Raw genomic sequence first — 15,990 nt, forward strand, 5'->3', positions numbered from 1 at the left:
TGAATAGACAGCCCTGGGGACCTTTCTAGGTCCCCAGGGCTGACTGCAGAGGGATTCCCCGGTCTTTGATTATGTCACCGGGTTTCTGATGACGAGATCAAAGACGGGAGTCCCCTTAAATGATGCCACGATCAAGGATCGGAGCGATCAAAGCATTAAACAGCTGGGGATGGAATGTTTTCCAATCCCAGCTGTATCTAACAGGCTGCTCTAAGATCAGGAGCTGTAAGTTACAGCTCCTGCTTAGATCAGGAGCGCTCATCAGCTCTTCTATATCGACACCAAAAGACGTCGCTGTAGATGAAGCACCTGCTCCGCCTGCCATCAAAATACGGTGGGCGGTCGTTAAGGAGTTAATGAAGGTCTAGGGGCTCATTGACAGTAGTGTAAACAATGTTTTACCTCTGCATCATCACTCGCTGGAAGAAACTGGTCATTTATTAATTTTGCACATTATTTTCAGGTATATTATCATTAAAATAAAGATTGATTACTTTTATAATTGGCTTATTAAGTCTCTTCACATTTTCACCAAAGGTATAAGTTCAATTTTATTTCACAGCCCTGACCATATATGAATGAATTATTCACTGGTCTTTTATTACGGAACCAATTGCTAAAGAGTCTGCGCTGTGGAGGTTAACTTTACTTTGACTTTCTGAAATGACACTGTACGTGCTATCTAATTATCAGCACTTTTATGACTATCATTTGGTTTAAGGACCAAATTGTTCAAGAATTCTAAAGCCACCCGTATTAACTTTTCAGACATTTTGGGCAGCTGATTCTTGACTTTGACTTTCTGATATATTTGTCTCTAACCTGAGAACTGACCTTCATTCCTTTACCATCAATGTTGTATTTTACTCAGTAATAATTCATTTTTATTAAGAAACACTTAAAAGAAAAAAAAAGCACTTACTTTCCATTGCCTCCCCATGGAGAGGGTGCCTGTGAAGACTTTGATGAATTCTGCATTAAATTAAATGAAAGGTTAAGTAATAAACGTTAATCTTAATAACCAACAGATATAAGAATAGTATAATAGAATGATCACAGCAGAAATATAATGTACATGGAAATTATGAAATAAGCTTCCAAAAAGTGTACTCAAAAAAAGTGGAAACATTTGTTTTATGTCTATTATATAATTAGCTTAACGGAACATTTTACATAATTAATATATTTTTACACCTGGCGTTCAGCGTCGTAAATTGGAGCTCTTGGCCACAATGCATAATCTCTACCAAGGCTCCCTTACCGATATCAGCTATTCGGAAGTCAGGCTTAGAAGCTATGGCTGGACATACATATCTGCTGCAGGGTAAATGTAGTATTACATGTCGGCCATTCAAATAAATGGACAGCCATGAAATACATGGATGGGTTGAGTCTGCCATAGTGAAAGCTGGTCTTTGTTAGGGTATGTTCACACTGAGTTTTTTGCAAGCAGATAATTCTGCCTCAAAATTCAGTTTGGAATTTTGTGGCAGATTTTGATCTGCCTGCACGCCGTTTGCTGCGTTTTCCACCCGCGGCCATTGAGCGCCGATGGGCGAAATACGCTTTCTCTGCCTCCCATTGATCTCAATGGGAGGTCAGAGATGTAAACGCCTGAAGATAGGGCATGTCACTCATGGGAAAAAACGCCTCCGCCTACCATTGAAATCAATGGGAGGCATTTTCGGCCGTTTTTTGGCACGTTTTCTGCTCTGGCTAACAGAAATGTGTCCTGAGCTTAGGATTCCCCTCTATTATGGCCTTATGCTCGAATAGGCCACATGGGAAGAGGTTGCCTTATTGAGACATCTCCTTTTATTGTGTATTTAAATAAAAGATGTTTCTCGTTTGGATGACCTAGGGAAATTCTCCCAACACCAGGGCTTATTTCTGTTTCTAATAAGAAAATATTTTGTTCTTGGCTTTGACCAAGACAAATTTTGCATGAAAAAATAATAACATAGTTAATATTATGAATTAGCTCTACAGGAATATCTAATATGATGGACTTTTTTTTGTGTATTACCTCTATAAAAGAGTAGAACATGGCAGCATTCACTGGTAATTTCCATATTCCACCTTAAAGCCGTTTAGGATGAATAAAGGGTTCACTTAGATTTCATTTTAGATTTAATTTATGCACATTTTTAAGTCAGATTGCATTTTGTTCATATCCGTATAGATAAAACTAATTTCTTCTCTAAAACTGCTGTGAAATTGCTATATTTCTGTAAATTGTAGCTTCTCTATAGAGTGCAAAGATATCTGTTTTGAATCGCTAAATCCTTGCAATGTGACAATGGTAGGTTCTGTGTTCTACGTTAGCTAAAAATAAATACATTTTCATTTCTTTAACATGTTCCTGTCTATTACGATACCAGTAAGCAAAAATGAGGCACATTTTAAAAGGTGACTTCCTATATTCATATGCTAAATGATCCTTTTTTACCTGTGCTAGTATACATTTTCAGCACATTTTTATAAGATTCACAGCTCCTATGCAGACCTATGTGTTTTCATAGTTACAAACTACAAATAAACCCTGTGTAGTTTTATCATACTCCCATCTGTCATCTACTTCTTGCTAACTTATCGAAAATAGGTTAGCAAGAAGTAGAGGATGGATAGAAGGGAGTTTGACTGAAAAATCTGACTATTCAAGGTTTGTTTGTAGTCTGTTTCCATGGAAACCAATAGGTCTGCATAGAAGCTAAAGATACAAAATGGTAGGATTTTCTTTTAACACAGACTATTTGCAAAATTGTTTAAATGTTGTTATTTTAGATGCTTTGGAATAATAAAAATAGTTGCACATGTAGACATACCAACATGTTCAACATGTAGTTTGTTAAAAAAATAAAGCTATTACGCACTAGTCATATGGTTGCAAATTTTCGTAAATAATGATAATAATATAACCCAATAATATTCAAACATTGTGGAAAAATGAAATACACCAATGTACATTTACTAAAAATATAGAACCCTATTATGCTTTCTACTATTCAAACATATTGCAGTACATTTGGAGTACCTTAAAATATTCCATGAGTGATCTGGAGTATTTCATAGCATGGTCCTTCTTTAATTTAAACATTCTCAAGTAGAGTAGAGATAGACATCGATAGCTGTAATAATTAGGAAAGGATTATGTTAATTCTACTCTTTTATAAACCCCATAAACTGTAAAAAATCCCTTTTTATAATTTCTTCTTGTAAAAGTGAAATTAAAACATATGAGTAAATGAAATCAAAATAGAAAAGGCATTAAAATGCCATCTTGATAACAATATGAATCGGAAGAATAAATGTTTAGTCAGCTGCTAAAAGAAGCCATTAGTTATCCTTTAATAGTTTAATGGAAAACAAGAATAATGATCTTCTGTAAGCCGCTTATGTGTTTCTGTAGTTTGAAAGTCTTCTAGTGGATTTCAGCTTCTTTGACACTGTCTCCGCGGACTTACCATAAAACTGCTAGCTTTTTTTCCCCTTCATTTGCAGCCGAGCCTGTGAAATTCTTCAGTCTCATTGCATACCTATGTAAAGATAAAGACACTGTGAGGATCAATTATTTCCAAACTGTAGAACAATAGTACATGTGTATGGTAATATATTCCTATCTGTACAAATATTAGGTAGCCTAAAGCAGCCAGTCAGAAAGTTGACTCAAGACTATGACCATATGACATAGCCTCTTGTCTTAGTGGACATGGAGTCTAGTCTACTAACCGTCCTATACTGATGTCCCAACAAGCAATTTTCACTGCTGGTGATACAAAATTATTTTCAAGCAAAGCAAGCAATGTTCTGGACGGAAGCCCTTGGCACGATAGAGGGATGGAAGGACCAACAACTACGTAAGTACTAAGCATACTATTAAATTTACTAAGCATGCCACCTGCTTTGAGAGGCTGCCAGACACCTCTAGCACTCTTATATTTGGAAAAAAAACAAAAAACAGGATCCCAGACACATTACATACCATCAACAGCAATCTAGTACCTGTATATTTGGGCTCTTCAGAGCAAAGGTCATGTAAAATACAGTAATGTATGAATGTTTTTTTTAAGAATACACTTGGTCTTGCTCATTGGCCGAGAGGTATTTTTATTTTCCTGCAATATCTCTTTCAGCAGTCCTAAGCCCTCATCCAAACACGTACATACCCTGTAAGGCAGGATAAGTACTCTTCAAAGTATATCCAGAGAAGACTGGTGATGTAGAAAAGTCACTACCCTTTTCCAAACCAAAGGCTGTCATAGTAAGTTGAAGGTAGCATTTGCTGACAGACACATTAATACATAATATCCCACAGCATAGGACATTTGATTGACATTTTTTATATATATTTACTTATTTCATATAAAAATGTATGCTAAATGCACAAATCGCACAAACCAGAATTCAAAAGTTCTGTACTCTCACCTCTTGACCAAGTCACTAATAAACCTATGCTTGAGGCATAGTATAATATGACACAGCAAAGTCATCTCCACTTTGAAATGACAGGATGGCTTTTGTGAGCTAAGTAAGTCAACAGTCAAATATTCTTGAATAGAAAAAATATTTCTATATGTCATTTTTCAAGATAGCCCTCTAGGATCAAGGCTGACACGCTGATATAAACAAAATGTCTATCTCTCTTATTTTAGCCATGCCCTTAAGAGTGCCTATGGCAGATGCTGAGACTTAGTGGGGGGATCACCTGCCAATCTGTCATGCACATTGCCTAAGGGAAACATTGGAAAGACACGAACCCTCTAGAGGAACATTAATTGTATTATTTTTCTATTGCTTGGAACGTTTGTTACACCTACATAAATAGTATTTTTTTTCCAATGTTCTATCCAAAATCTATATAATAATAGCTGCAGTGCCTTAGAATTGTACGTTAATCAATTTTAGCTGATATGGAGAATAATGAGGAACCCTGTTTTTCCTATGACAGTATTACACCACCATCATTACGTAATTACCACTAGTCACTTCTCCTTTGTTCTAATGCTACTTCCCTCTGTCAGTCCCTCCACCGGCTGCCTATTTCTCAAAGTTCTAACACTCCCGCAAATTCATTCCCCCATACATTACTAAAGATACAATCCCAAACAACAATCACTTTCTCCATCCATCCTTTTTTTACAGTCTTGCCTCCAGGACATCTCCTGAGACTCTCCTACATTGGAATTCCCTACCACAGACCCATTGCCACTTTCCACGTTAAAAATATCAAAACTAATGTTGTCTGAGATTTAGACAGCGTAAACTTATACCAGGTTAAACACTTTTATCTTTCCTAAACTACCTCTTGGTTGGCTTGGTTTACCACTGTTTTTTGTGACACAATTTTGGCAACATTTTGGTGCACATTGGCATTTTTTAAGCCATGTCCCCTTTCCAATAGATCACTCCACCTTCTTCTCTAAATAATGCCCTCTTGCCGAACACAGCACAAAAATAATCAAAAACAGTCAATAAATGTAGCACACGGCATGTGCGGCAAAATTCTGGCTCAATTTGAAAAATTCTGGCGAACTTTGAATAGTTAAACTGTCCCGATGTGCTTAGAAAACATGTCTCGTCAAGCAAGCATATAATCTGCATGTAAACCTATTCTTCAAGTTTTGCTCTTACGCTATCACCTCCACAATGTAACACCATGAATACTGTCACACATCCTAAACACAAATTATTCATGCAACACCCCATATTCTACCTACTTAGCCTCCTCTTTAAATTATAAGCTCTTATGGGCAGGGTTCTCTTCTAATGCATCTTATTATTGTTATATTTATAGATACTTCTGTAACTTGTAACTGTTTATGGTTTTATTTTTTATTTTTTAGATTTTTTTTTGCAAGTCCTTGGAAGATTATACCATATACAGTATAACTTCTTTAAGACTACCATCTAAAATAGAAATGAAACATGATCTTCTAGAGGGGTGGTCCTCCCAAAGAAGAGGGTCAATCAAAATACATATGATATAAGGGAATTGAAAATTCTTCACAGAAAATCTGGTCTACATCGGGAGTTGTCTTTGCAAAGAGGTACTTCTCTCTGCAATGAACGCTCGCTCACAATCATTTCCCTGTGTAAACAGGGCAACGATCAGCAGATGGACGAGGATTTATCCAAAGGATCAAACTGATCTGCCAAATGACCAACCTGATCAAAAATACTGTATTTGTAATTTGTTGTAAGTTATAGACATTTTTTAAAGGGTAAAGAAATATTTTATTTTTGTAATATTAACATTATATGGGGGAAATATTAATTTGCTAATGTCATCCAACAAAAATGTTATTTAAAATTATGAAGAGCAATATTTCATACTAATAACCAGCTCTTAAAACCTAGTATAGGAGTGTTATTTGTTATGGTGCAAATTATAATATCCTAAGAGTCAAGTGCCCCCTATACAATTATCACTTAAACATTGAAACTATCTATCTATCTATCTATCTATCTATCTATCTATCTATCTATCTATCTATCTATCTATCTATCTATCTATCTATCTATCTATCTATCTATCTGTCTGTCTGTCTGTCTATCTATCTATCTATCTATCTATCTATCTATCTATCTATCTATCTATCTATCTATCTATCTATCTATCTATCTATCTATCTATCTATCTATCATCTATCTATCATCTATCTATCTATCATCTATCTATCTATCTATCTATCTATCTATCATCTATCTATCTATCTCTATCTATCTATCTATCTATCTATCTATCTATCTATCTATCTATCTATCTATCTATCTATCTATCTATCTATCTATCTATCTATCTATCTATCATCTATCTGTCTATCTACTAGCTGTCTGTCTGTCTGTCTTTCTATGTCTTCCATCTTTTCTCAGAAGAGTCTAGTCGGTTAAGATGGCTCCCAAATTCGGATTAAAAAGGACCAAGCTATTGTCTAGATAGTTTAATAAACATTTACAAATATAAATCTTTGCATGCATTTTTAAATGATAAGAATTTTGTATGCAGGCCAGATAATGTGTGAGATTACCTCTACCATAATGCAGCTTTAGCCCTCATTCACTTCTTGTTTAGCCTGTACATCGAGAAAGCTCCCGACATACAGATATGTCCACCATTAACTTTTCTTGAATTGTGTAAAGCTATACAATTTGTTATAATGCCAATTCAATACAATCTTCTTCCATACAGTAAAAAAAGTATAAGTTTTTTAAACATGGGAGTCTATGGGCAACGGATGGCCGACGGATCACATCCATCAGAGGCATCCGTCATAGCCATCCAATAAAAACGTATATGTTAAACGTTAAGGCATTTATCTGAGGTATATGTTTTTTTGGCCTACATCTGGCTGGTATATGTCAGTATATCTTTTTTTTTGGATGATGGAACAGTGTAGTAGACTGCACTTTTCCATCCCGCAAAAAAAGTATAAAACTCTGTATAAGGTTTTTTAACATAGGTTTCTACAGGTGACGTATGCCACTGTATGGCATAACTCACAGGTATATGTTTTACCGTATTCGTCATGGGCTTTCAATAGTCTTTTAGGATGTATTCGTTAAATGGATCCTATTATAGTCTATGGATAACATATGTGTTAAACAAATGCCTAACGGTGGCCTCCCTTCCCTTATAGACTATAATGGAACCCCTATAACATATACATTATGAACAGGCTTATGAGAGTTCATGAGGTATATGTTTAATCTATACAATTAAAATCTATGGTGACGGATGCCAATGTTAAGGCATCCGCTACAGTCTACCTTAAACGTGTACATTGGGAGCTTTCCTTGGCGTATATATTAAACATAGGCCAAAAACGTAATGTACACAGAGCCTCATATGTTTGTATAACATCTCACGACACACATCTCGGGATATGTCATGTTTAAAGATAAGGTAAGGGATGACACATCTATACACGCTTCTGGACCCTAGGGCTATGAGTACACCCAGAATAAATATTTTGTACACCTCCCAAATACTAGTATGTGTTTTATCACAGCCCAGTCAATTCAATTCCGTCCATGACCAAGTGATGGGCACACAGGTGCTGAGATCGTTAGAAGACACAGCTCTGATACACATACTGTAACTGTAACAAGCCATACACCTGTGTGTCCATCTCATGACCATGGAAATAATTGTATCCAGTAGAAGTAAACAATAAATCTTCCTACTAAATAACAACAAGTAGAGTTCTTATTCCATGAGGAACTAATACAGAAAGTATATTGGAAAATTGTGCATGTTTTAATTATACAAAAATATAACATTAATTTGCTAAAACTGGACAAACCCTTTAAGAATGTGAACACAATCGACCTCACACATTGAAGTGGAACAAAAAAATATCAGTCTTCTACTTATAAATATTGTTAACTTAATTTATTTTGGACTATTGTCAGCTTTATGTCATTTATTAATTGGAGTAACCATATGTTTTAGTGCACAGTTCAATTCGTTTGGCTAACCAAGCACACTTCACACTATGCACTTAGTGGCTTGGAAATCAATTTATCACATCTGATCACTGGTTCCGAGACCTAATGTAATTTCACAGGCTCTTGTGTTAGAATAAGTAATAGAGCTCAGTCTTGCATAAGAAGACTTTAAGATATCTGGACAGCCTAATTTAAAAGAGTAAGACAGAACAGGAACATTTACTGAGCTTAGTTTATGGATGCCCAGATCCAAATTACATGTTAAAAGCCTCAGTGTTATTGGCAATTCTGTATCCCTAAGTCAAACAACATTTATTCAATCTTCTGCACACTGATCGGTGGGAATTTGCAGGACAGAATATCAGACAGAAGGGATGTTTAAAATGTTACTGCTCATTAATATAATAGCAGGTTATACAGTGGAGTTTTTTATTTCCTAAAGGTTAAGACATTTAATGGAAAAGTCAGAAATCGATCTCCTTAACTACTTGAGCTGTTAAATGTTATAATATTAATGTACAAATATTATATATATCATCAGGACTGACCCAAGATTATGATTCTGCAAAGACCAAAATGGCAATTGAAACTGGGCCTGTCATTATATTCTTGCATTAGTGTAGTTATGCCTTTTCTTGCTTACTAATTCAACCATTAACAGAAGGTGTGACAATGTGAGTAGCATACACAGATATGCAGAGGTCTCCCAAAAAAAAATATCGAAGGGAATGTTTTGATGTACTGCATGCTTAAAGCGGTTGTCCAGTGCCTAAAAATTGATGGCCTATCCTCAAAAAAGACAATATCTGATCGGTTGGGGGCCGACTCTCGGGACCCCGCCGAACAGATGTTTTGGAGGGGCCGCATTGCTTGTACGAGCTCTGCTTCCCCTTCATTCCTTATCTGCTCGTACTATGAATCGCTGATACACTTGAAGTGGCGGTTTACAGTATTACATAGCCTTCTCCCATTGAACGGGGAGCACTGTGGCCCCTTCAAAACAGCTGATTGACAGGGGTCCTGAGAGTCAGACCCCGACCGATCCGATATTGCTGGTCTATCCTGAGGAAAGGCCATCAATTTTTAGGGACTGGACAACACCTTTAATGACAGTGTGACCAAAGAAAGTTAACTATCGGCTTCTTATGACTGACAAAGGTTGAAACTTAATCTGTAAATTTATGGAAATGTGTCCATGGCCAATAAAAATTAATGGGTCCGCAATCTCATCTGTAATTACGGATCTGTAATTACGGATGAAAACTATGGTCGTGTGCATGGGCCCTGAGACAGGGATATTAGATAGTGAGCCTCAATGGGGACAGAGTCTGATGTGAATGGTGACAATCTCTATATAAGCAACAGGAAATAAATTATTAAATTATATTCTAAATTAAAGGGGTTTCCAGGTTGGGGACTGTTTTCATACTGATGACCTATCCACAGCAAAGTTCATCATTATATGATCGGTGTGGTCCAACACCCAGACGCCACACCGATCAACTGTTCCGGCTGCCTCCTATTGCCGGAAGCTATGCAGGGTCGGTGGCGGAAGCAGATGTCTCCTACCACTGAATAGCTGCTGTGGTGGGTTACTGCAGCTCTGCTCCTATTTAGGCTTTGTTTACATCTGCGTCAGGGTTCCGTTCCGACATTCCATCGGAGTGGAGCCCTGACTGACACAAACGGAAACCAAAGGTTTCCGTTTCCATCACCATAGATTTCAATGGTGACGGATCCTGTGCCAATGGTTTCCATTTGTCTCAGTTGTGCAGGGGTTCCGTCGGGTTCCGTAGTTTTGACGGAATCAATAGCGTAGTCGACTACGCTATTGATTCCGTCAAAACGACGGAACCCCTGCATAACTGAGACAAACTGAAACCATTGACACCGAATCCGTCACCATCCGCAACCTCTGGTTTCCGTTTGTGTCAGTCAGGACTCCGTCGGAAAGCTCAGACGGAACGTCGGAACGGAGCCCTGACGCAGATGTAAACAAAGCCTAACAATGACAAATCTCTTTATTACCCAGACAGAATAGTGAATGGATTTCCAGAATTTATTTCACACCACCATTTATACACTCTGCAATCGCTTGTGACCTATAATGGTACATGATTCAGAAAAATCTTTCCATTGATTACTAGGTAGACTCCTATAAAATAATTAAATACAGTCTATATTATGTGGACTAAACACCAATGTGACATGGCTGTTTAAGATAAAAAGAAATATAGGAAAAGCATCTAGAAAAAAAGCATTCTGTGATGGGGAAATATGAACATACTTTTTGTTTATCTGTTTGCTATTAGTTATTACACTCCTCACAGCACTCAGTATCAAGTATCATGTTCTCTCTAGAAAAGACGGCGGGGGATGAACACACCATGCTGAACCTTTAGGAGCATAAATCTGTTTCCAACTACAACCTCTGGCCTCCTGATGTGATACCGATGATTAAGTGTCAAAATGTTTTGTCTAAAGATACTGTTTGGTTGTAAAGTACCATAAAGTGATTGCCTACTTTGGTGATCTTGAGAAATAATATCTACAATCATAGTTATTTTTTCCTTTTTTTACTATGACAATATTGATTAAAGGGGTTTCCAGGTTCCTTGTGACTTTCTTCACAAGTTAGTACTAGGCTTGAAAGAAAAAATTCAAAAAACCAAATAGTCGTAGTAGTAGTTAGCAGTTGAATATTTTTCTGGTACAATACATTTAAAAAAAAAATATTCATTGGCGGTAAAAAAGTCATGAAAAGATTCTGCATGTCATAGGGCTGATTTAAGATGATAAAAATCCATGTGGAATAATTGATGTATGATCACATGTGTAACCAGATTCTAAAATGATAAACTTAATGACGGCTATCTCCGGTATACATGTGCATGGTCGTCTTGGCCGACAAATAATGTTTATTTTAATGGGGAGATAGGGACAAGATGCTGCGTGACACTTCTAACAGAAGATTATCTTCTACCGGGAGAAAGAATCTGAAGTGTTGATACCCAACCAATATTTGTTTCTCCTGATAACTGCCATTAGGGGACATTTAAAGGGGCACCGATATACATTAGATTGATAGTATATGTACAGTATTGTGTCACATTTTGTGTAATCAATTTTTTTTAGCCGTTTCTATCTATCTATCTATCTATCTATCTATCTATCTATCTATCTATCTATCTATCTATCTATCTATCTATCTATCTATCTAATATCTATCTATCTAATATCTATCAATCTACTATCTATTAACAGTAAATGTCTCCGCCATTTATCTCTATCTATCTATCTATCTATCTATCTATCTATCTATCTATCTATCTATCTATCTATCTATCTATCTATCTATCTATCTATCTATCTATCTATCTATCTATCTATCTATCTCCCCATTTATTTATATCTATCTATCTATCTATCTATCTATCTATCTATCTATCTATCTATCTATCTATCTATCTATCTATCTATCTATCTATCTATCTATCTATCTATCTATCATCTATCTCATATCTATCTATCTATCTATCTATCTATCTATCTATCTATCTATCTATCTATCTATCTATCTATCTATCTATCTATCTATCTATCTATCTATATATCTCATATCTATCTATCTATCTATCTATCTATCTATCTATCTATCTATCTATCTATCTATCTATCTATCTATCTATCTATTCATCTATCTCATATCTATCTATCTATCTATCTATCTATCTATCTATCTATCTATCTATCTATCTATCTATCTATCTATCTATCTCATATCTATCTATCTATCTATCTATCTATCTATCTATCTATCTATCTATCTATCTATCTATCTATCTATCTATCTATCTATCTATCTATCTCATATCTATCTATCTATCTATCTATCTATCTATCTATCTATCTATCTATCTATCTATCTATCTATCTATCTATCTATCTATCTATCTATCTATCTATCTATCTATCTCATATCTATCTATCTATCTATCTATCTCATATCTATCTATCTATCTCATATCTATCTATCTATCTATCTATCTATCTATCTATCTATCTATCTATCTATCTATCTATCTATCTCATATCTATCTATCTATCTATCTATCTCATATCTATCTATCTATCTCATATCTATCTATCTATCTATCTATCTATCTATCTATCTATCTATCTATCTATCTATCTATCTATCTATCTATCTATCTATCTATCTCATATCTATCTATCTATCTATCTATCTATCTATCTATCTATCTATCTATCTATCTATCTATCTATCTATCTATCTATCTATCTATCATCTATCTATCTATCTATCTATCTCATATCTATCTATCTATCTCATATCTATCTATCTATCTATCTATCTATCTATCTATCTATCTATCTATCTATCTATCTATCTATCTATCTATCTCATATCTATCTATCTATCTATCTATCTATCTATCTATCTATCTATCTATCTATCTATCTATCTATCTATCTATCTATCTATCATCTATCTATCTATCTATCTATCTATCTATCTATCTATCTATCTATCTATCTATCTATCTATCTATCTATCTATCTATCTATCTATCTATCTATCATGTCTCTCTATGTCAGCTATGAAGCAAAACAGAAGACAGGGCCGGCAAGATACAAATTCCTCCAAGAATCCCATGTTTTAGCTGCGCAGAAATAATTTTGTACAAAACGTCAGTTTTCTTCTAGCAAATGTTTATATTTGTTCAACATGTTTGGAAATACGAATTTGCTAAACCACCATAATAACTAATAATTAGACTCCTGAGTCCTATTACAGATAGATCTTGTATGTGTGGTTTAAGAGATCATTTCCCTCCACTGCAAGGTCAATGACACCCCATAGGGTTTCACGGTAAATATTATTAATGCTTACACTTGTATATGCCGTACACAATGTTTTACCCTGCTTTTTATAGAAAAAAATAGTAACAGGCTTCTAATAACCATATAGATTACATTGCATGCTCGAGTTTGGTCGTTCCTATTAAAATTAATAAAACATAATTATTTTACTTTCATTAAAAGGGAGGTTATATTCACTAAATGAATCAAATGATGCATCAAATAAAATGAGCAGCCTAATGACAGTAACAGAAATGGGAGCTGTAATTCACTTTAACTTTGTTGATTAAAGTTCACTTTTCTTCTCATCGACCTCATAGATCAAGGAAACAGAAGAGAAGATTTTTTTTCTCTGTACACAAAAATGATCAAAAACCCCTTGAACATAATTTGCTATTTAATATTGTAGCCTTTAAAGGCAGGTCTCGCTGCCAAATATTACAATGATTGTACTTTATAGCCACCCACTACATCTCAATTGTAATTTTATGAATATTGCAAATTACAACAGTCACATTATAACCTCTAAAGGGGCTAATTTATAAAAGCGCTGTCCATCAATTACGCATTTTCCATCACATTAATAAAATGGCAAGAAGTAATTACGCTGACTTCAGAAATGAAGATGCCTTGAACAAATCATTATGCTGAAATTATTTTCTTTTAAAAACTTAACAGGTTCTAATTACGACTGAAATGAGATAAGGAAAATGATCACAAAATAGACATTAACCTGATGAGTTCCACAGTTTCTGAGTACATGGTGTATGGAGATTTCGCTTCTAATGGATCTCGCTCCATAGCGTTCCCGCATTCGATGAAAGAGAGGGCAGCGTCAGCATAATTCACAGCTTTGCCGAACTTTTCTATCTGAAACATTGCATAACAATAGTGTTATAGAAAAGCTTATAATGCACAAAACCGGTCCAGTTTATTTCACACTTTTCATTGCTCAAGCAAATTTCAACTTTGTATAAGTGGTCTTTGTCTGACTGGTATAGTTAGGATTTTTTTTTAATAATCTTTCGAATGGTGTCGTCAATAAACATAATTATTTTAATCTATAAATAAATGAACAAATAGTATATATTCACGTTTGAAATGTAAGCACATTAATCTCTGTAGCAGTTTCAAAAGAAACACTCTTACATGATGCCATCACACCAGAAACCTCTTCTTCACATTTCTTTTAGACGAGGGCTATACACAGTCTTTTGAAGCATGACAACTGTGATATTACTCGACTATAATAATAAATTGAGCCGTACCTACATCCATCTTTTCGCATGAGGCCTTCTTCACATGGCGATCAAAAGAAAACAACGTGTAAACGTGTGAAAAAAGGCTAGCGTTTTTGTAAAGCTCTTTTTAAAATACAGCCGTTTTTGATGCGTTTTTTCATTATTGGGACTCCCATTAACTATGAAAATTAGGCGCATTTTCAATTGATGTCAATGGGAAGCTTAAAGCATGCATTTTTTAAGCCTTTTTTTCGTCGAATACCTGCCATGTGAACAAGGCCTAAGAGTTGCATGCACGTCGCAAGACTTACACACTATGGGTAAGTTCACACGTATAATAAATACTGTGGATTTTACGCAATGGATTTGGTTGCAGAAAATCTGCAGCATAATACAATAGCAGCAGAGTGGATGAGATTTAAGCAAATCTCATTCACACGCTCCGTAAATCATAAGCAGAAAAAACGCTTAGAAATCAACCTGCGGTGAAATTTTTTGATCCGCAGAATGTCAGTTGTATTTGCGTAAGTGCTGCTTTTCTGTTGCGGGTTTTCCCCATTGAGTTCAATGGGAAGGTAAGACCCTCAACAATTAGTAGATGTTGCAATTTTTGCAACAGAAAAGCTGTGGTTCCACCGCAAGAACACCATCTCAGGAAAGAAAATCTTACACTTACCTAGAATTCTGTGCTTCTTCGTCCAGGTTGACCTCCTGGGATGACGTTTCATACCATGTGACTGCTGCAGCCAATCCCAGGCTGCAGTGGTCACATGGGATGAAACATCATCCCAGAGCATCAGAACGATAGGACGTCGTAGGGACGCCTTGCCATGGTAAGTATATCCCTTTTTTTTTCATTGCAGGATTTCCACAGCGGTCATTCTGGCTGAAAAACTGCACCACAATTTTGTGCGTTTTTTTTGCCTGGAACTCCAGTGTGCAGTGTGCAGTGTATCTGCCCTTTGTCAACATAGCCTATATCTTTATTAGCAGTTGCATACATGCAACTTGTTGAAATTAGAGCTGCCATGCTACAAAACCACCTGCGTAACCATAACCTAAGGCTGGGCTACATGGAGTGCAACTTTTACGTGACTGCTGCAGGCCACAGGCTTGCACTGCATTGCAGAGAACTCAATGTACTCCTCTGATATGCAGGTTTAGTTGAATAGTTAAAATTAGAAAGTCATGCTACAAAAATTCTCCATGTAGCCCCAGTCTTACAAGATGCCACAGTTTAACACAAGATGCAGTTTTTGATGCAATATTTTTTTTAATTTTTTTTTGCCAGTTCCAAGAGTAGATCTTAAAGAGAGGAAATGTATACTGGAACTATTTATATATATTTTTACTGAAACAGATGCGTTAAAAATTCCCCAGTGTGAACCTGGTAAAAAACAGATACTAAGCAAGAGCA

At 35.7% G+C, this 15,990-nt stretch overlaps 1 protein-coding gene across 1 annotated transcript in view; it reads right to left on the reverse strand.

Moving 5' to 3' along the window:
• The window catches only part of AFF2 (ALF transcription elongation factor 2), a 413,486-nt gene that overhangs the window by 11,868 nt on the left and 385,628 nt on the right, over positions 1-15,990 (reverse strand). The window contains exons 16-19 of the mRNA XM_075835883.1: positions 14,066-14,202; positions 3,465-3,536; positions 3,035-3,128; positions 923-972 (exon numbers count right to left, since the gene is read on the reverse strand). Of these exons, the coding sequence (XP_075691998.1) occupies positions 923-972; positions 3,035-3,128; positions 3,465-3,536; positions 14,066-14,202 (353 nt within the window). The remainder of the gene's footprint in view (positions 1-922; positions 973-3,034; positions 3,129-3,464; positions 3,537-14,065; positions 14,203-15,990) is intronic.

Source organism: Rhinoderma darwinii, chromosome 8, assembly GCF_050947455.1.
Source record: "Rhinoderma darwinii isolate aRhiDar2 chromosome 8, aRhiDar2.hap1, whole genome shotgun sequence".
Taxonomy (NCBI): Eukaryota; Metazoa; Chordata; class Amphibia; order Anura; family Rhinodermatidae; genus Rhinoderma; species Rhinoderma darwinii.